Consider the following 20,288-nt stretch of genomic DNA (forward strand, 5'->3'; position numbering starts at 1 on the left):
GGGGTCTGGTGTCCTAAAGAAGGGTGTGCAGTGGGGCTTGTGTGTTTTCATCAAAGAGCAGTAATCTGGTTGCAGAAATTGAGGGCCACATGTTGACTGTGCTCAGGTAGTCTGGTCTTCCTGTGAACTAGCTTTCCTTTGGAGCTGGACACATGAGGGATTGTTAATTTTTGCTGGTCCATGGTTAAGCTCTAGTGGCAGCGGAGCTGGTTGTCTGCAGCTGTAAGGTCATATGTGAGCTAGGCAGTATTTTCTGTGGTGCTGAGGCACAAACATGAACTGGCTTTACTCTGGTAGTCGGCTTGTTTGCTTGCATCCTGTATGGTGTCAGCTCAGTGGAGATGGTGAGGGAACACAACCAGACTGCAAACTCTTCAACCCTTCAGAGTTCATGTTTTATGTCACACTAACATTTCAGATGAAAAATACTACATTACAGTGGCTTTACACATATGTATGTATTATTCTCTACCTCTGTACTGTTAGCTGAGTTGAAGTGAAGGGATGCACCTGAATGTGTTTTTAACAGTTGAGAAGTGTATGTTGTGAGCCAATCCAGTAAAAGGAAATTATTTTATACTTTTCCATGCACGATTTTCATAAATTTCACAAAACCTGACACAGGCTTATCATCAACTCTCCCCAGTATGTGGTCTGCAGTGTAGTGCTACAACTCCGGAAATCCAAGCTTCTAAGAGGCGGCAGCACATACAAGAGAGCCATGTTCTGAAAGACTGGCCAAAGAAAAAAAAACAATGTCATTACTTTCGCATGTTTGCAAAATCTCCTTGTTTTGTGGTATTTCCAGGATTACCATATTTTTGCCCTTGTCAGAGCTGAACCTGTAATACCGAAACTCCAGTTTAGCATCCCCTAGCTTACCCCGGCCCATGATTTTAAGACTTAATAACCGGTCTGCTCAGTTACCTTCCTTTAGATTTATGCAAGTTGTTGGTGATATCCTTTATGTTTTGACTTAGAGACCTTTAAAAGATCAAGCACACCCTCTTTTGATGCCATCATTTACTGATTTCCAATTGGCTGAGAGCCATGCTTGGTTTCAGAGCATGGGTTATTTGGTGAGAGATTGCAGGGTTGCAATTCATGCCATTTAAGGCATGAAGGAAGCCAGCAATTGACCCTTCCTCATCTCCCATGGGGCCACTGATAAAATGATTTAGACAATCGGAAGTCTCTCTTTCTCTCTCTCTCTTTTTCTCACTCTCCTCAGTCTCTTTCCAATGTCAACTTATTTCATACTCTTTACATACTACTACCGTTCTCTCCCTCTTTCTCTACCTATATTTTTTCTGTACCTCACGTTTTTTACTTGATATATCTCTCATTAGATCGTCTTTCTTCCTTCCTTGTTCACCTCTCTTCACTGCTTCGTCATGTCTTGGCTCTACTTCTGTCTGTCTCTCTCAACCGTGCCTATCTGTGCCTGTCTCTTCCCTCTCTCCCTCAAACCATTCTATACTGTTGTATCTCATCTCTTGTCACCTTTCTCTCTCATGTTCTACCTCTCCTTCTGTACCTCACCTATCTTAATGTCCAATGTCTCTCACCTCATTTCACCTCACCCCTTCTACCCCACCCTTTAACTTGTCAAAGCGCAATTTTGTCTGGAAGAGAAATAACAGTCAAAACACAGTCATGGTATGAAAATCATAGGAAAGTGTGGGGTTGGGCTCAGTGGTACAGAGGACACAGACTCAGAATTCAGAGCCCTAGCAGGGCGTATACGTGGTTTATTTATGATATGATAGCTTTTTATAATAAGAAAGGTGGCAAGTTGTTTAGAGTTTTCTTCGTGAAGTTCTCTGTTATTTGCGAGGGTGGTCTTGTAAGAGTCCTTTAACGATCTTCCTTTCTTCTTTTTAGGTGGTGCTCTTCTAGTGGCTTCTTCTGGATCTCACAGTGTCTTGTATAGCCACGACCCTCCTGGGTCGTGGCAGGACGTCTCTCTTCCTCTCGGCGGTTCTTTGCCGCTAACGCCAGGACTGTGCTCCGTCTCAGCAGTTGACTCTGGTCTAATGGCGTTCATCTCCTCTCGTTCTGCGTTTTCATTCTTCTCCTCCTCCGGGTCGGCTGCTCTGCTTGCTTCCTGCTCCTCCCGTTCCGCGCGCCGCTCGTCTGTGGCGTCCTCCTTTAGTGGAGACGTGGCAACCCGGAAGTCCGGGGCCGATTGACGTCTCCACCCCCACGCGTCTCCATGACGACGCGTAAGGGAAGCGCAGGAGGTGTGTGGCAGCCGCCATGGTTGTTCGGCGGTAGGCGAGGTGAACGGCACCCGCCTACATACCCCATCCCATGAACGGGACTGGTAGAGGAACGTGGAATCCGGGCAGCGGGAGAGAAAGTCAGCGGGACATTGACGGGACCCGGGGATGTGACGGACCAGAAAGGTAACAGGCTTCAGTTCAAGGAACCAGCGCAATACTCGGGCATTGGTGTCCTTATGGGAGGCCAACCAGGTCAAAGGCGCATGATCGGTATAGAGGACGAAAGGGCGACCTAAGAGATAATATTGGAGGCACTCAATTGCCCATTTCATGGCAAGGCATTCCTTCTCGATAGTGGGATAGTTCTTTTCCCTAGGTAATAACTTACGGCTGATATATACAATGGGGTGATCATGTCCTTGATCGTCAGGTTGTGCTAAGACGGCTCCTAGGCCTACATTGGAAGCGTCTGCAAAAAGGTGAAAAGGTCTGGAAAAGTCAGGACATCTCAACACAGGTTCGGTTGAGAGAGCTTCTTTGAGAAATTGAAAACCTTGAAGTTGCGAGGGAGAGAAAGAAGGAAGGGTGTTAGAATATTGCTTCTTTAACAGGTCAGTGAGGGGGGCGGTAATGGTAGAATATTGTGGTATGAATCGGCGGTAATACCCTACCAGCCCCAGGAAGGACCGGAGTTCTTTCTTTGTTTTGGGGAGAGGTATCTGTCTAATAGTGTCCACCTTATCTTTCTGAGGACGCAACACTCCCATACCGATGACATATCCAAGATATGCAATTTGGGTCTGCCCTAGGACACATTTTGTAGGATTGGCGGTGAGACCTGCGGTTGCTAAGGTCGAGAACACTTTTTCTAGGTGGAGGAGATGGTCGGCCCAGGTTGAACTAAATATGACAATGTCATCGAGATAGGCGGCAGTAAAGCCTTGAAAGGGCCGTAGGAGTCGGTCCATCAAGCATTGGAATGTCGCAGGGGCACCGTGAAGTCCAAAGGGAAGAACGGTAAACTGGTATAAGCCCGAAGGGGTTTACGATCGCTGTCTTCTCCTTATCTTGTGGGGCTAAGGGAATTTGCCAATATCCCTTTGTCAGATCAATAGTAGACATGAAACGCGCCTGCCCTATCTTCTCTAGCACCTCGTCTACCCGGGGAATAGGATAGGTATCGAAGAGTGATATCTCATTGAGTTTTCTGAAATTGATACAGAACCGGACCGAACCATCCGGTTTAGGCACTAGAACGACAGGGGAACACCATGGACTCGTGGATGGTTCAATGACTTCTAGAGATAACATCTTTGTTATCTCTTCTTCTATAACAATCTTTCTGGCTTCGGGGATTTGATAGGGCCGTAGTCGGACAGTTTGGCCCTCAGGTGTTCTAATATGATGCTGGACCAAAGACGTTCGTCCGGGAAGCTCTGAAAAGAATGTGGTATAATTCTGAATTAACTCAATTAACTGCCGTTTCTCTATCCCAGATAGGGAATCATTGATACAGGGGTTTTTTGGTTTGTCTGGTGGGATCGTGGGGCATAGTTCTAACCCTAGTGAGTTTGTCGGGGTTATTAAATATCCCCTAGCCGAAGCGTCACTGTAATTCCCCGGATTTTCCCATTTCTTTAACAGATTGATGTGGTAAATTTGGGTCCGTCTCGGTTGTTCACTGAGTTCAATCAAATACGTAACGGGGTGACCGCTTTTATCACCCGATACGGCCCTTGCCATTTAGCCAGTAGCTTATGTTCAGAGGTGGGTCGCAAGATTAATACCTTATCGTTGGGCTGAAGTACCCGCAGTTTGGTGCCCTGATCGTAATAATTTTTTTGAACTTCTTGTGCTTTTTCTAAGTGTTGCCTTACATCCTCCCAAACCGTCTGGAGGTGCGACTTTAAGTTGTGGATATATTCTAGGATGGGTCTCTCCTCGTTATTCTCCTCTTCCCACAATTCCGCCGCCATATCTAGTAAATTACGGGGTTGTCTCCCGAATACTAGTTCAAACGGACTATGCCCAGTGGAGGACTGTTCATGCGTCCTTATGGCATACAACACTAGGGGAAGTTTCTGATCCCAGTCTTTTCCCGAATCGTTCACTATCTTCCTCAAAAGGGTTTTGATGGTGCGGTTATATCACTCCACTAAACCATCCATTTGTGGATGATATACTGCCGTCTTTATTTGAGTAATGCCTAGGGTCTTGCATATCTGTTTCATAAGACTAGATATAAAGGGCGTCCCCTGATCGGTAAGAATTTCTTCGGGGAAACCAACCCGGGAATTTTTTTTTATCATGGCTTGTGCCACCGCCCGGGTAGTGGTACTGGTAAGGGGAATTGCCTCTGAATACCTGCTCGCATAATCGACTAGGACGAGGATATGGGTGTGTCCTTTGGTAGATGGTAAAAGTGGTCCCACTAAGTCCATGCCTACTCGTTTGAAGGGTGTATCTATAATAGGTAATGGACGTAGCGGGGCTCTTCTGATGGTTCCTGGTTCTACTAGTTGGCACTTTGGGCAGTGGGTACAGTACCTTCTAATATGGGCATATACTCCTGGCCAGTAGAACCGTCTCAGTAAGTATTCCTCTGTTTTCTCACGTCCACAATGACCTCCCCCCGGCTGGTTGTGAGCTAGGAATAGTACCTGGGTCCGGTAAGGCTCGGGAACAACTAGTTGTCTCTTCTCGCCATTTCCTGTCGTGGTTACTCTATACAATAAGTCCTTGTGTACTATAAAGTGGGGACCTACCTCTCCGGTAGAGTCATTTTTGGCAGTCCTCCAGGCGTGCTCAAGAGTGGGATCTTCGCGTTGGCTTATTCTAAATGACACTGGAGCACTGACTATATTGGCCACCGTTTTCCCTGCTTCTCTCTCCTTGTTGAGCAGTAAATTTTTGTTTTTCTGCTCTCTTCTCTTTTCGGGTAAATTATTTTCGTTCGGGGGGGCTATACTGTATATGGGGGTATCACGAAAGGGAGCAGCAACCCACCAATCATCGATAGGATTGTGTTGTCGTGTTTGGTCCAATATATCATTGAATCGCTGATAATCGGTCCCAATGACACATTCTTCTATTAAGTTATCCATATGTCCCATGGGGAGGAAGTCATGGTAGGTTTTCCATTCTACTTTTACTCTTTCAAGGGGATACTGAGCTCGGTCCCCATGGATGCAACATATCGTCACCCATTGATCGGGATTGGGATTGCCAGATTTGACTATACCGCGACGGATCACAGATTGACTACATCCGGAGTCAATCAGGGCCATGACCAATTGTCCATTTATCCGAAGGGGGTGTTTGAAGGACGCATCACTTTTTCCCAGGCACAGGACTCTCCCTCGAGTAACCCCTATTTCCATTGGCTCTACTCCCTCATGTTTTTTGGGACATCCTCGGACTATGTGGCCCCACTCCCCACAGCTGAAACACTGAGGCTGTTGGATGGGATTTCTCTCGGTGCTCCGGGAGGTTCCGGGCTCCTCAGTGGTTCGTCTTGTGGTATATTGAGGTGGAGTCATAGGCATTTTACCCAGGGGTCTGATGTTTTGGCTCTTCACGTCCACTGACCTGTGATACGCGCATGCCAGGTCAACAGCTAGGTCGGTGTCTATTTTAGGATGCTGCCTTATCCAGTTCCGGGTGCTCGTAGGGAGGGAATCTAGATACTGTTCTAAAATGATGGCCTTAATAACATCTTCACGGTCAGTCCCTAAGGGCCCCAGCCACTTCAGTCCTAAGTCCTTCACCCTGTAATAAAAGGTACGTGGGTCTTCATTTGATCCCCATTTCACTTTGCGAAATTTTGTCCTGTAGTACTCAGTGTCATGTCCCACTCGCTCCAAAATACTTTTCTTAATATCAGAATATGGGGTGGTGCCACCCGGATTTGCAGCCTGATAAGCGGACTGAAGATTGCCTGTCAAGAGGGGAGCGATGTATTGGCCCCACCGGTTTTCAGGCCATTGAGCCGATGAAGCTACTCTTTCAAAGTTCGTAAAAAAAGAATCGGGATCCTCTCCCTCCTGATATTTTTGTAATACCGAACTTGGCACGTTCGGGTGCACTTTACTAGCAGCAATTGTGTCGGTCAGTTTTTGAAGAGCGGTCTCATGAACCAGTTGATTATTGGCCATTATAGTGGCCTGACTTTTCAAGGCGGCCTGGAGGGCTTCCCTGTCTTCTTTGGCCTCCCTTTGCTGTGCCTCCCACACTAATTGGAGGTGACGTTGACCCTCGGCCAGTTGTTTTTTCATGTCCTCGAGGGTGGGTTTCTCCTCCATATTTTCAACACCTCTGTACGCCCGGTATGGAGTGTTTAGACCAACTTGATCCCACTTCTGACACCACTGTGGGGTTGGGCTCAGTGGTACAGAGGACACGGACTCCTTTCTCTCTCATGTTCTACCTCTCCTTCTGTACCTCACCTATCTTAATGTCCAATGTCTCTCACCTCATTTCACCTCACCCCTTCTACCCCACCCTTTAACTTGTCAAAGCGCAATTTTGTCTGGAAGAGAAATAACAGTCAAAACACAGTCATGGTATGAAAATCATAGGAAAGTGTGGGGTTGGGCTCAGTGGTACAGAGGACACAGACTCAGAATTCAGAGCCCTAGCAGGGCGTATACGTGGTTTATTTATGATATGATAGCTTTTTATAATAAGAAAGGTGGCAAGTCGTTTAGAGTTTTCTCGTGAAGTTCTCTGTTATTTGCAAGGGTGGTCTTGTAAGAGTCCTTTAACGATCTTTCTTTCTTCTTTTTAAGTGGTGCTCTTCTAGTGGCTTCTTCTGGATCTCACAGTGTCTTGTATAGCCACGACCCTCCTGGGTCGTGGCAGGACGTCTCTCTTCCTCTCGGCGGTTCTTTGCCGCTAACGCCAGGACTGTGCTCCGTCTCAGCAGTTGACTCTGGTCTAATGGCGTTCGTCTCCTCTCGTTCCGCGTTTTCATTCTTCTCCTCCTCCGGGTCGGCTGCTCTGCTTGCTTCCTGCTCCTCCCGTTCCGCGCGCCGCTCGTCTGTGGCGTCCTCCTTTAGTGGAGACGCGGCAACCCGGAAGTCCGGGGCCGATTGACGTCTCCACCCCCACGCGTCTCCATGACGACGCGTAAGGGAAGCGGAGGTGGTGTGTGGCAGCCGCCGTGGTTGTTCGGCGGTAGGCGAGGTGAACGGCACCCGCCTACAGAAAGTTTATTTGTTAGCGCCTATAAGTGGAAGACTCTGCTCACAGTAACACGCTGTGGAGCTCTTCAAAAACAACCAGTCATCAGAGGCTTTTTATAAAGGGTTAACGCTCATTAGCATACATTACAAGCACCATTTCACAAGCTACAAAAAGCTGCAAAAACATACAATTGACAGCAAAAGTGATTTACGACAGCACAAAGCTGAGATAACACTGTCCCTACACCACATCTGCATTTATAATTAGAAAACAGAAGATGAGAAAACCTCACGTTTTAGCTCAAGAGGTCATACAGAAGACTGATATGTATGTTTAAAGAAAGCAACCTTTAAACAGTATTTTAAATGCAATTGTGAATGCTTGGACAATGGTTCAAGTTCTCATGTTATTTTTATTTTGCTTTCACAATCTTCAGCTGTTTCTACATATATCTCCACAGGTCCGGCTTTAGCGCTGGTGGCGCCCTGGGCGACAGTCTTTTTTGGTGCCACCTCCTCATATTCACTCAATTCCACCCAGCAAATGTGCAACTCATCTCTCCATAGTCCCCCCCCTTCACATACATTTATTTGTTTTAAAGTGCTGGTAAAACCTGGCTTTCCTAATCCACTCAGATATCCATATAAAATGCAGATCTGTTCTTTGCAGCAGGCATATCGACCCTCTACGCTACTTTATGGCGAGTCAAAGCTGCTGCCATGTAAAACTCCCATCTATCTCCCATCAGGAACATTAATCACAACAGGTATCTTGACATTTTAATTGTTTCCTGAAGGCTAGACGCACAATGAACTTTTCAGCAGGTGCTTTTAAATCACAGGTTTCTAAGTTATTACTAAACACAGCGCCCCCCTGAGGTCAGCACCCCCCAATCCAGGTCAGCACCCGGTGCGGCCACACTGCTTGCACCGCCCTAAAGCTAGCCCTGGATCTCCATATCAATGAACATACCCCCCTCTTGTTGTGTAGCCATTTTGGATAGCTCCATGCACGTTAGTTTAACACACTAGGCCGCTGTGCACTTTGACCTAGATATATTTTATTCAGCTTCGCATTGTTATTTTTACAATAACCAGTTTTACGGTCTTGTTTTATTTTCATCTATCTAACTGTTTTGCTTTGCCCAGCCCTGTGTTCTCAAACAAGACATTCTTGATCACTTTGTGCTTCAGTCAAGGCTACAGTTTGGTACATTGCCAGTGAATGTGGTAGAAGTTTAGTCTCCAACATTCATAGAAAATACACATCCTTACGAAGGGACATTTTCTTAGAACATCAGCTATGTTATTATAAAAACACTTCCTAGTCCCATTACATGTTAAGAGGGAGATTCCAGCCAGGGAACCACAACTGTATGCTGATTACTGAATGCTTCGCTGCAGATGCTTACGCAGACTACAGGCCTTTGCTCAGGTATGAGGGTTGATGTCCTCCCGGGGGAACCTGAAAGGCAGAATTAGAACTTAACATGCTGTGCTCAGATTATGACTTAGATAGGAAATAGTCCATAGATTCTAGTGACAATATGATAGCGTTATTCTTATACTTCACTCTCCTCGTCACCATTTTAATATTGTCATGTTGTGTTGTCCTGGTTATTGCAGCTCACGCTTTGCTATCTAAAATGCAGTCGTTTTATTAAACCAGTCTTTAAAACTCATACTGTTTCTTATTGTCATTTATATATGAGACCGAATTGTGAATGAGAGAACCGGATGCGACCTGAGTGACCACGACTTCCCAGAGAAGTATAATATGTCATGCGCTCGGCTGCCCAATCATCTCTATCTCTTGGTGGAGATGAGGCACTGCTAGTTAGCTGGAGCAAAACCCGGATTTAGAGCGACAGGTGTCACCCGTAGTGGGTCAGACTCAGTCTCCCACACCGTGGGTGATCTTGCTGCTCCAAATCCAGTAGTCTCATTAGAATAATGAGAGCCTACGCGACACTCTCTCCACTGCACTTCTTTTCCAATACACCTACCTTACCCCATCTCTGTCTCTCATGACCTCACTACTCTCTACTACTGTTAGTGGCTAGCTGTCAGTGCCCAATGTGTAATAGAATGAATGCCAGTGCCCAAAGCTCTGTTCAGAAGTTTGCGGACGTCACTCGTAAATGGCAGCGCTCCGAATACCAAGGCTGCACAGTCTTGAATCCACCTCTTGCCTCTTGAATCCACTTCCAGATACTTCCTGTCTCTTAATCTCACTCTTACTGGTGTGGGTTTTCATCTCTAGAGGCTCCACATTGCTTATTGTTCCAGTGGACTTACAGTTTAGCCGTGGTTTTGTTCATCAGATATCTAAAACTGCCACTACACATCTTTATATCTCAAGAAGTACAACCAAACCTCAAAGCAGATGACACCTGGTATTATATCTATGATAACCCTTTTACCATGTCAACAATTAAATCTGGTACCTAGAAAACTTGATTGCTACAATTGACTCATGTGGAACACGCCTAAAACTGAATTCAAACCCACATCTTCATAATGCTACACGACAACTATGAAATCCATAAGAAACATCTTTGGCCTCCGGATCATCTGTTGAAACAAAGTAAACATTCTGGATAAAACTAACACCAAACTAAACTTCAGCGTAGATGTAATCCTCTGTACCAGCCTACACACAACAGGCTGCCGTATTATGGGTTCCACACCTCTCTGCTAAATGATTGTATGACGGAATATCGAGGCTAAGACTATTGTGATACACTAATATAGTCGAAAGAATATCGAGGGGCAAATTATCGAAGGTCAAGGTCGTACAGAAGAAGTATATATTTACTAATGTTATCTCTACGTCTATGCACCTTGAATATATACATATCGTCAAAGAACATGTATGTTGACCTTGGTCTAGATAATCTATCTTTACTTACTTTTCAATATTTCACCCTTTGATATTGTGCCCACGATATTTATTGCCAATGAGATTCCTACCTCAGTATCCAGTGGGGACACCGTGCCAAATGTAAAGTTGCTGAAATATGTGCTGAAGTTAGATAATAAATTCAAATAACTAGACTCTTCAGGATTCATAAAAAATCAAAAACAGTATGTAAAGACTGCATGGGTAAATTTCCTGTCCAATTTTTTGGGTTGAGCCTGCAAGTGCATGCGCTTGCGCATGCGTCTGGTATGTAAGATGCTGTTGGTTTAAGTAAAGGGCTTGGAGCCCGCCTGTCGCTCACCATTTGTTGGTTTGGGTGGCACTCTTCTTTACAGCCTCATAATTCGTCAAGGCATGTCTGGCATCATTTCCGTTCCGTAATTTTGGGTGCTGGGGTTGTGAGCCTCAGATTTCCCAGCAATCTCTCCAGAACAGTGTTTCCCAACCTTTTGACTTCTGTGGACCCCACATTATCATTACTGGAACCCAGTGACCCTCACTGAATCATTATTGGAATCCGGGGACCCCGCGCTGAGTCATTACTGAAAGCTGGGGACCTAATCTGTTATTATTATTTACTATTCTAAGCAGTCACGGACCCCCTGAGGAGGCTTCACGGACCCCCCAGGGGTACCCGGACCACAGGTTGGGAACCATTGCTCCCGAATATCATCTTAATCATTATACGAGAAGCTGCCCATGGGGGGTGGGCTTAACAGACAGTGGAAAGGGAGACCAGTGTGGATTGTTATCAGTACTTGAAATAAAACAACTTGTAAAATAACCAACATTTTTTAATAACTTCAAATTAGAGAGCAGAGAGAGTGTCTCTGTGTATTTTTGTCTGGACATGCATGTGAAAATCCCAGGTGAAATCCGACAGACAACTCACCGTGCCCAAAGCAACTACACCCAACTATTTACAAAAAAAACATTTATTTGGGGCATGTAACACCCCAAATACCCAGGGGCGTAACATAGGCCCCACAGCCCCCGCAGTGCGGGGTGGGCCCTGAGCTTCAGGGAACCCCCTCAGCCCAGTAACCTGGTCTCTGAACTCCTGAGTGAGTCTGGAGGGGAGGGGGACCTTCATGTACTTTGCAGGTAAGCCCCCTAAAGTTTCGTTACCCCACTGCAAACTCCCCCATGCAGTTACGTCCCTGGCAAAATTGTTAAATGTATTAAGCATAAACTGCTGTTGGGTGATAGTTAGTCAGTTTGTTTGCAGCAGTATCTCCTTTCTTTATCAGTGATAGTCCCCCCAGTGTCTTCCTTCCATCCGCGCCTAGTTCGGCGAGCCATCTCAGGGGCTTCAGCTTGCACTGTGGTATATAGGACAGTCACTAGATGCTTAATTAAGAAGTGTGTGAGCAGCACGTCTAGTAGGCGTATGTGCTTTGCAGAGTGCTCTGAATCAGAGGTATGTAAACTGGTCCAGCACGGGCCCTCCAATGCGCTGTCAGGATAAACATCGCCCAACGTTCTCAGTTCCCCACCATCGAGCCTGCGGAAGATCTGGGGGTTCCTGGATAATATGCATCAGTGGGTAATTAGTCAGTTGTGTTGGGGTGAAGAGTGTGGGTGGTGGATTCTGTCGTGAATGGTGATCCAGGCAGTGTGGGTGCACACCACTGTGCTAATTTCAGGGTGCCCACACATTGGCCAGTCATTGATGCCAGAAGTTGGGGGTGCAGCATTGTGCTGAACCGCTTCATGCGCCATGTGGGTTGAGGGGTGCAACCAGTAGTGGGCATAGTGAGTTTGGGCACAGGCATAGTAGAGCGTAAAATCCGGCACTGCAAGGCCGTTACGTCCGTAGGATAGTCTGAGAATCACCCACCTTATCCATAGATGCTTATCCACCCACAACAATTATACCATATGGGAGCATAATGTTTTAAAGAATTGTTTGTTCAGGTGAATGGGTACATTGTGGAAGAGGTAAAATGGTCCAGGCAGAATGAGCATTTTCATTTGTGACAGTCGCACCAACAGAGAGAGGTAGGCATCACCATCTCTCAACCTGGTCCACTATTTTAGACATGACTGCCCCATAGGTTTTCAGCCAGTATTGTATTTGTGTCTAAACTGACCCAGACGCCCAGATATTTTGTTGACGTGGTGCATAAGGAATAGGAAATTCTTGCACCGCCACTGTGGTATTAGGTGTTAGCAGGAAGATAATGATTTATTCCAGTTTATTTCAACGCCCAGGAGAGCGTTATATATTGTGAACTCCCTGATAACTGGCCTTAGATTGTGGGTTGGGTCACGCAGGCATAGGGGGGTATCATCAGCATATAATGATGTGAGAAGGTTATAGGGAGTGAAATTGAGGCCTCATCACACATGCACTTCTCTTGCCGCACATGCCTGGGGTTTGGAGGCAATGATGTAGAGTAGTCTGGAGAGACAGCATCCCTGTCGAGTGGTATGGGATCAGCTAGGAGGCTGATTAGCTGCACCCTAGTGCTTGGGCTGTGTATAGTAACTTTATCCAGCATATGTACCTGTCTGGAAAGCCCCTGCTATTAAGGACGGCAAACAGGGAGGGTAATTTCAGGGAATTGAATGCCTTTGTGGCGTTTAGAAAGAAGTCCACAGCACTTAGTTGTGGGCTTAGTTAATGCATGAGGGCAAATAGAGTACTGAGGTTATGAGTGATGAACCTTCCCTGGTCTGGAAGGACAAGGTCCAGGAGCATCAGTCCATTTGCCAAGACTTTGGCTAAAACAATTAGCATCTACATTTATTAAAAACGAGGTACAGTGGGAATCCCAGTATGTGGCAGGTTTGTTGAGCTGTAATAATGTAATAAGTGTAGCCTCTCTGAGGGAAGGAGGGGGGGCTATGTCTCTTGCACCTCATTGTAAACTCTCAAAAGTTTGGGCACAAGCAGGAATGAGTCGGCTGTACAGAATTCCGCTGGGACTCCATCAGTGCAGGGAGCCTTGCAGGTCAGGAGGCCTGAGATCACATCAGTGATCTCGAGCAAGAAGAGGGGTGCATCTAAGAATTGTCTTTTTAGGCCTATGAGCCAAGCCAGTGCAGTGTGATCGAAGAAGGTGCACTATTCACTGTGGGTTATATGTGTACGCAAAGTAACTAAGATGGAGACGTACTTCACAAATTCTGCCAGTACATCCTCCACCTCAAACAGGGTCTGTTCATGATCACCCTGTAGCTGGGTGGCCGTTGGGGTTGCAAGATGGTTGCGCTGCCCGGTCGCTCCGCTTCGCCATATGCTCTGGTTAGGGAGTATTTATGCACGTGTTTGTGTTCTTGGTCGGCTAGTGTTAGAAATTCATCTAGTTTGTTGCTTTGTCTCGCAGTCCTTGTGTGTCAGGCTCTGTCTTAGGTGCTTTCTAGAGACTAACTCCTTTTGTGATTTGGCTAGTTGATTGCATAGCGCTTTGCGGGCCCCGTGTTGCTTCATAATGCAGCTGTGCACATGTAGGCATTAAAGGCCTCCCAAATACTACCCACGGAGTCTACCAAACTGTCATTGGATTGGAAGAAATTTAGGATTATGGGCAGAATTTTCTCTTTAAAGGTGTTGTCCAGCAGGGCCATCAAGGAGATGGCCAGGTGAATGCCCGATGTGCCAGGTTTGGTAAGCCCAGAACAAGTCTGACTGCAGCATGATCCAACAGTGTACGGAGAAGGTGTTCCACCGGTTTTACCCATGTGCGTGCCTTACATATTCCGTTTGAAGCAAGTTATATCTCCCTTGGGGTCATTGAGTTTATGGAGTAGATGGACTGACCAGACATAGGAGGAGTAGGTCAAAAGCGCTTAGCGGGTACACCATTTAGCTGCAGAGCGGAGTCTGCCCACGTCCTCTATGTGTTTCTGCTGGATGAGAGCGATATCTACGTGGTGCCTGTCTAGGCATGGGAGCACCCATCTAATCTTTTAGGGGTTGTGAAGTCCCCTGATGTTCTAGGACGGAAGAGTCGGATTTGACACTATGCGTTTACTCAAGAGTTTTGTATTCTGTTGGTATGAACGGGAGTCGGCTGCAGCTCACAACACCCTGGGTGACCATGTGTTATGGTTGCCCATGGTGTTTGTGAAGCAACAGTTCCTGCATGCGGTGTTGCATGTTCTAAAGATCACCCCAAACCCTCCTTCTATACTAGCCATCCCAGCCAGCTACAGATCCCTTTCCCACCACACCCCACCCTCCTGTCCCACTCCAATGTATCACAGGCTAAAAAAAGACATGTAAAACAATAATCACAATTCTATGGGGGCTTAACATTGGGGGAAGGCAGAGCACTGGTGAACCAACCCTTCGTGTTTGGGGCTTTTGCCAGGGGGAAAGGGGTGAAGTGTAGCAATTTGCAATCCACAATCTGAGCAATGTCTGACACAAGAAGAGCATCTTTGGCCTATCAGCGGCGTGTCATGTATTTTGGGAAGTGTTTTATAAGTTCCACAGAGCTGGGGGCTCTGGAGTCAGTACCATATGATTTTGCCAGGTAATCAGGTCGGATAGTGTTAGTGATCCATGGGCAGAGCTATTCTTGCATCCTTTTAGTGTCTCATTCCCACATTACTCTGTTGGTCATCCGACCTGGAGGCTTGTTCTCTGGGCTTTGTGCTGGATTCGAAGATGACAAACTTGATAAATGGGACTGCTCTCTGTGGGTCTTTGAATATGTGCTTTGTTGCGCTATGTTATCTTCAGTTGCACAGAGTAGAACATGGCATAAGGGATGTTCTACGCTCAAGTTTGCTCTTCCCTAGTAGTATTCCAGTCTCTTCACCTTGACAGCTTGGGTGAAATTCAGGAATATAGAGAGGGTACTGCCTTCATGTACTAGGTCTCACTTCTACTTTGCAAACCTCAAAATGGTGCCCCTGGCCTTGAAATTGAGAAGTCATGCAACTGTGGGTTGCAGGGGAGCACCCAGTGGTGTGGAGCATGATCCAAGAGAGTGACGCACTTGCTCCACCACAAAAAGTGGAGAGAAATATTCTGTACCAAACAGCAACCTAAAGAAAGTCTCAACGTAGTCTACTATGTTACTGATGTTGGTGGATTCCAGATGGCCTATTAGCCGGAGGTTGTTTCATGGTGACCTGGCTTCATGGTCTTAGCTCTTGGCCTAAGTTACTTTCAGGACCTTTGCCATATCGGTTAGTTTATTACCATGGTCAGCCGTGTCAACCCAAAGTGTTGAAATCCTGGTCTCAGCGCCCAAGATCTGCCTCTCCTGCTTGTTTAACTTGGCAGCGATCTTGTCCACCATGGACATGACATATCCAAATTGCCATTTATGGAGGATAGACTTTTTTGTATATGTCCCGGGAGTAACAATGTCTTGGTCTTCCCTCAGCCCCAGCCACTTGTAAAGTTTCCCGGGAGAGGCGTGGGCCATGCTGCCCCATGCCAGAGTGGAGTCAGGCGCCTCAACCTGCTGTAGGTACCTCTCTTCTGTTTGCCAATTACAGAGATGGCTCTTCATGCAACTCAGAATGCTACTGGGTCTGCAGCTGCCCTTTGCCCCAGGGTGGGGCTGGAGCACTCAGGCTCTTGGTTCGGCCGGGCCAGGCACAGGGCTTCCAAATAAAGCACAATGCAGCTTCAGCCAGCATAGCTGTACTGCCAATCCACCGACCCCCAGGCAGCCTTTATCACCTTGTCATTGCTGAGAGATAACTAATCCATGCGGCAACCAGACCGCGTCACCTGGCAGCCTTTGTAATACAATCACACCATAGAGGGCCATCATTTTGTAGGATCTGTGGCTGAAGCCCGGGCTGCAATTATCGGGCAAAGCATCCATGCTCCGGTCTCCGCAGCAGTTCAGACACCACACAGCTTGATATAGACATGGCTGCCCATGGTGTTGGATGCAGATGGTGCCGGATTTTGGCACAAGGAGCCTTACTTGGGTGCAGCCATTTTGGGGACAGGCACTCTAGCACCCCCATTGTGTCAATACATGGAGAAGACCGTCAAGTACTTCATCTGGTTTCTGGTCAAGCAAATAATCTCCCTCAAAAAAGACATTTATCCACAACAAATTATGCAAAATACCCCTCTCGCCACCACTTCCCTTCAGCTATACAAATCATCATCATCATAGGCAACCGAAGTCTGTAAAATCCTATCCAGTTTGGAGGACCAAATCTCCCAGACCAACACCACCTTGAAACTGGAAAGTAATTGGCCTTCTGGAAAGTCATGAACATCTTCCTGATCTCTAAATTTCCCAGGATAATCTGGCATTAGCAACAGCCCTTATCATACTGAGCCTAGATGAAATTTAAGGTGTGCAAACTAAGTTCAAAACTCAACATTTTCCTCAACATTGATTGACCATCTCGAGTTGCGGTAAAAAACACAACTTCTAGTATATGGAATGTACATTCATTCAACACGTGATATACAGAAAAAGTTTATTTTATTCTTTTTCGTACTGTTTAAATAAAGGACTTTAATAAAGGCACAGATAAGTGATAGGACAGGAAGGTCAGCAGATCTTATTAGACTTCATCTTTTTTTTAGTCTTCTAGACTTCGGAATCCATTTTGCATCTCCTCATGAAGTTGGGCAAAATCTGCTTTGATTTTGGCTTCTCCATCTTTCACTGGGTCCTGCAAAACAGAAAGATACTTTGTAGGCAGAACATCTTCTGATTACAGCAATGTACATGGTCCACCCTAAGAATCATACAAGCAGCGCTATGATAGGTAAAGCTTTTCTAGCTCCTATGCAGTCACAATGGAGTCTGCCCTGCATGGCCTCATCACCCTCAACTTCCCAGCTCCCTGCATCACCCACCATGCCCCTTTCATCTATTTACTACCTGTTCAGAGAAAATGGTAAGTCTAAAAAAAAAAGCCTTCAGAATCAGAGGTGACCTGCACAAAAATACTCAGAAATCCCAGATCTGAATGTTATTACCCATTCCACAGACTAACACTTGTTGTTTAGGAGGATAACAACAGAATAGATGATTTCATCCTAAATATCTCCCACTTTGAACTCCAAGCAACGTGTAATAAGGTCGACGGAATATTACATTTAAATGGCAAAACAAAATGCCATAGTATTGAAATCCAGTTTAGAAGTCATTACTATAAAATTGTAGCCCCCCAACAAAGGTATTTGTACTAAGCCAAAGGGGAACTGTGTTGGTAGAAATGGCACACATCGACCCGAGTCCTACCTTGAATTTCATGGAGCTAATTTTGTAAAGGACGTCTCCCATTTGCTCTCTGATCAGCCCCCAAGTGATCTTGTTCTCAGCTTGGGCTGTAGACTCCACCGCATGCCGTGCCATGTCGTAAAAGGCGATCATGTTCTGCAGCATTCCAACAGTCTTGTAGAAAGGGCAGAACCTAGAACCAAAAGTATCAGAGACCAGAATCTGATCATAAAATGCAGGTAGTAGATGTGTTCTATACTAGACAACGTTGAGGCATGCATTTTAGAGTCTGCATCTGATTCCTTCCAACATGAAAGGTTATTGGAGAATAACACATGCAGGCTGTTTTAGAAGAAACTGAGAATTATAAAGCTAAGAAAGAGTGTGTAAACTAATTAACTTTTGACATTGTGGCTTTCAGTCCTGCAAACATTGCATTCGTTTTCGAGATAGTTGTGTACTATACTGGGAAATGCGTTAAAAGTTGGCAGTAATGGGTCAAATCATGGAAGCTTTAAATATATTGACTTAAGCGACAAACTTTCCTTAAGAGAATACTATTCAAATTCATAAATTTAATGGTTCCATGTCTAAGCTTTAGCTGTGTAATGTCTATTAAAAATAGTGGTGAAACCAATACTCCGGGAGGTTCTCAAACAATAGGACTCTAAATTCATTCTTGGCAAGATTAAGGTTTAGATATCAGGCTTCTAATTGGAAGATAAAAGTGGTGATTAGGTGGAAGGACTGAGGCTTCAAATGGAAAACCTTGATTGTTAATCCCACAAGGTCCACCAAGGAGATGTCTTTTCAGATGTAAGTGTCACATCAGTAGCTGTTTAGTCGCTTCCATCTAGGAAGAACATCTAAAAAAAAAAGCTATTTATGACCTTGTTCGCATCTCTGCTTTTTATTGTGGCCTTCAACCTTTGGAACTCTAATGTTGATCATTTTCACATTGGCAGGTCTTATGCAGAGCCAATATTTAGAAGGAAATACAAATAGAGATCAGTCTAAATTCCAGGCCAAAGCCAGATAACAGAATACACTTTCATTGAGTTAAAGTGGCCATTACCTGTCATATGCCGAGTAGCCATTTTGCTGGAGAAAGTCATCTTTAAGCAGCTTGGCAACCTCTAGGGTGATTTTATCAGCTTCGGCTAAGGAGCCCTATGTAGTGGGAGAGACGACAAATATATACTTGTTAGTTTGACCACCTGATACTTCAAAAGATTCATTTACAGTGGCAAATGGTATACTCCATTATCCGCCCATAGTCTGTAGCATTAGGAACCGAACATAGTCAGACCAGGACATTGCACTGTACCCCAGCAAATACATTGCTCCCAATATAGGTGTGAACCCCTACCTGTAATTGGATCTGAGCATTGCTGGGAAATAAAGCTGCAGATTGAAGGAACCGGTCCACTTTTCACTACGCAGGTGGCAACCTGACTTGCTTTCAAAGAGAAGCAGAGACCCCCACGCACACAACTGCAGTGAGTGACTACATGAAGACCTCTTGGGCATTCTTTCCCCCATCTAAGAGGTGACAAATGGGGGAGTGCATTGAGTGTACGCCACCTCTACACATTACATGGTCATTGTGTCTCCTTACCTGTGTCTCCTCTTTGCCACACCTGTAATATGATGCCGGTACTAAAGTAAAGGATCCCGTCATTTGCATGGGACCACACCACCCACATGAACATGAGGAAACAAAACTCCTGATATTACACTGGTGCACATATAGCGCTGGCAACGCACGATCGATCCTACAGAATGGTTTCCACAAGCACCTGCGGCCCTTTCTGCAACACCAAAGTGCCATGGGAGGGCAAACAAGTTGAGACACATGCTTGCTGCACCCAGGGGCACTTTAATAATATGTCATTATATGCTCTTTTAACTCCAATTTATTTCCAGGACACACTTTGATGTATTGCGCATATCCATCCTCAATATTTGTTATTTATTCTGACTGTTACCAACGAGAGACTAATTAGGAGCAAAGGGTGATGCCGGTGCCTAGTCACACGCCCTAAAACTCTCCTAAATGTGAACAAGGAATTCCAAGAAGTTCACTCATGGGTTTCTCATCCCTCTTTCACCGGGGTGATACTTTAGTACTAAGAATATGGAATGAGCAGACACCTTGCCATTGCTTTGAGGCAAATACTAACAATACAATAACTAACAAGAACTGAGTCTTGCCCATCCAAAATTTTCTTCCAACTCACTTTGTTACATATGAATCAAAATTCAATTATTGCAGTGAACTGCAACCCTTTTCAGGGAAAGAAAGTACCATGGCGTGTTAGTCTTGTCCTCATATATCATGGTCTTACCTTTGTTTGATCTAATAAAGGCAAAAATGCTACTTTAGCTCGAAAGTGAAAGCCCCATTTGGCTGTATGCAATGACAGCCTGAGACCAATGCCTAAGGGTGAGGTCCTTTTCTCATGCCTAGAGTCAATTGCATGTTACCACCTACTTATTGGAGAAACACCCCACTGTCTGTAAGTTGTGCCCAGATTTCCATCTGTTCTGAATAGTCCCTCCTCTAATCCACCTCACAGGGTAGACGTTCCTCTCCGTTCAAGTAGCTTCTCTGCTATTAGAAGGGAAAAGAAGTAGACCTGTCCATTGAAATACCACAGAACAGATCTAAGTATTCACCTGAACTAACCTCCACTTGCCCAAAGTGATTACTTAAAAAAAGAGTGGGAGATTCACAAAGCCAATGGAGGCCTGGGTGGAAATCGCACGGAAACTATCTGCATTTGGTAGCCTT

The 20,288-nt window shown here is 45.6% G+C and overlaps 1 protein-coding gene across 1 annotated transcript in view; it reads right to left on the bottom strand.

The window, feature by feature from the left end:
• Nucleotides 1–16,725: 16,725 nt before the first annotated feature.
• Nucleotides 16,726–20,288, bottom strand: part of ATP6V1A (ATPase H+ transporting V1 subunit A) — a 41,558-nt gene continuing 37,995 nt past the window's right edge. The window contains exons 13-15 of the mRNA XM_069218277.1: nt 18,570–18,664; nt 17,516–17,687; nt 16,726–16,940 (exon numbers count right to left, since the gene is read on the bottom strand). Coding sequence (XP_069074378.1) covers nt 16,848–16,940; nt 17,516–17,687; nt 18,570–18,664 — 360 coding nt within the window. The 3' untranslated portion in view covers nt 16,726–16,847. The remainder of the gene's footprint in view (nt 16,941–17,515; nt 17,688–18,569; nt 18,665–20,288) is intronic.

The sequence above is a fragment of the Pleurodeles waltl genome, chromosome 12 (assembly GCF_031143425.1).
Source record: "Pleurodeles waltl isolate 20211129_DDA chromosome 12, aPleWal1.hap1.20221129, whole genome shotgun sequence".
Lineage (NCBI taxonomy): Eukaryota > Metazoa > Chordata > Amphibia > Caudata > Salamandridae > Pleurodeles > Pleurodeles waltl.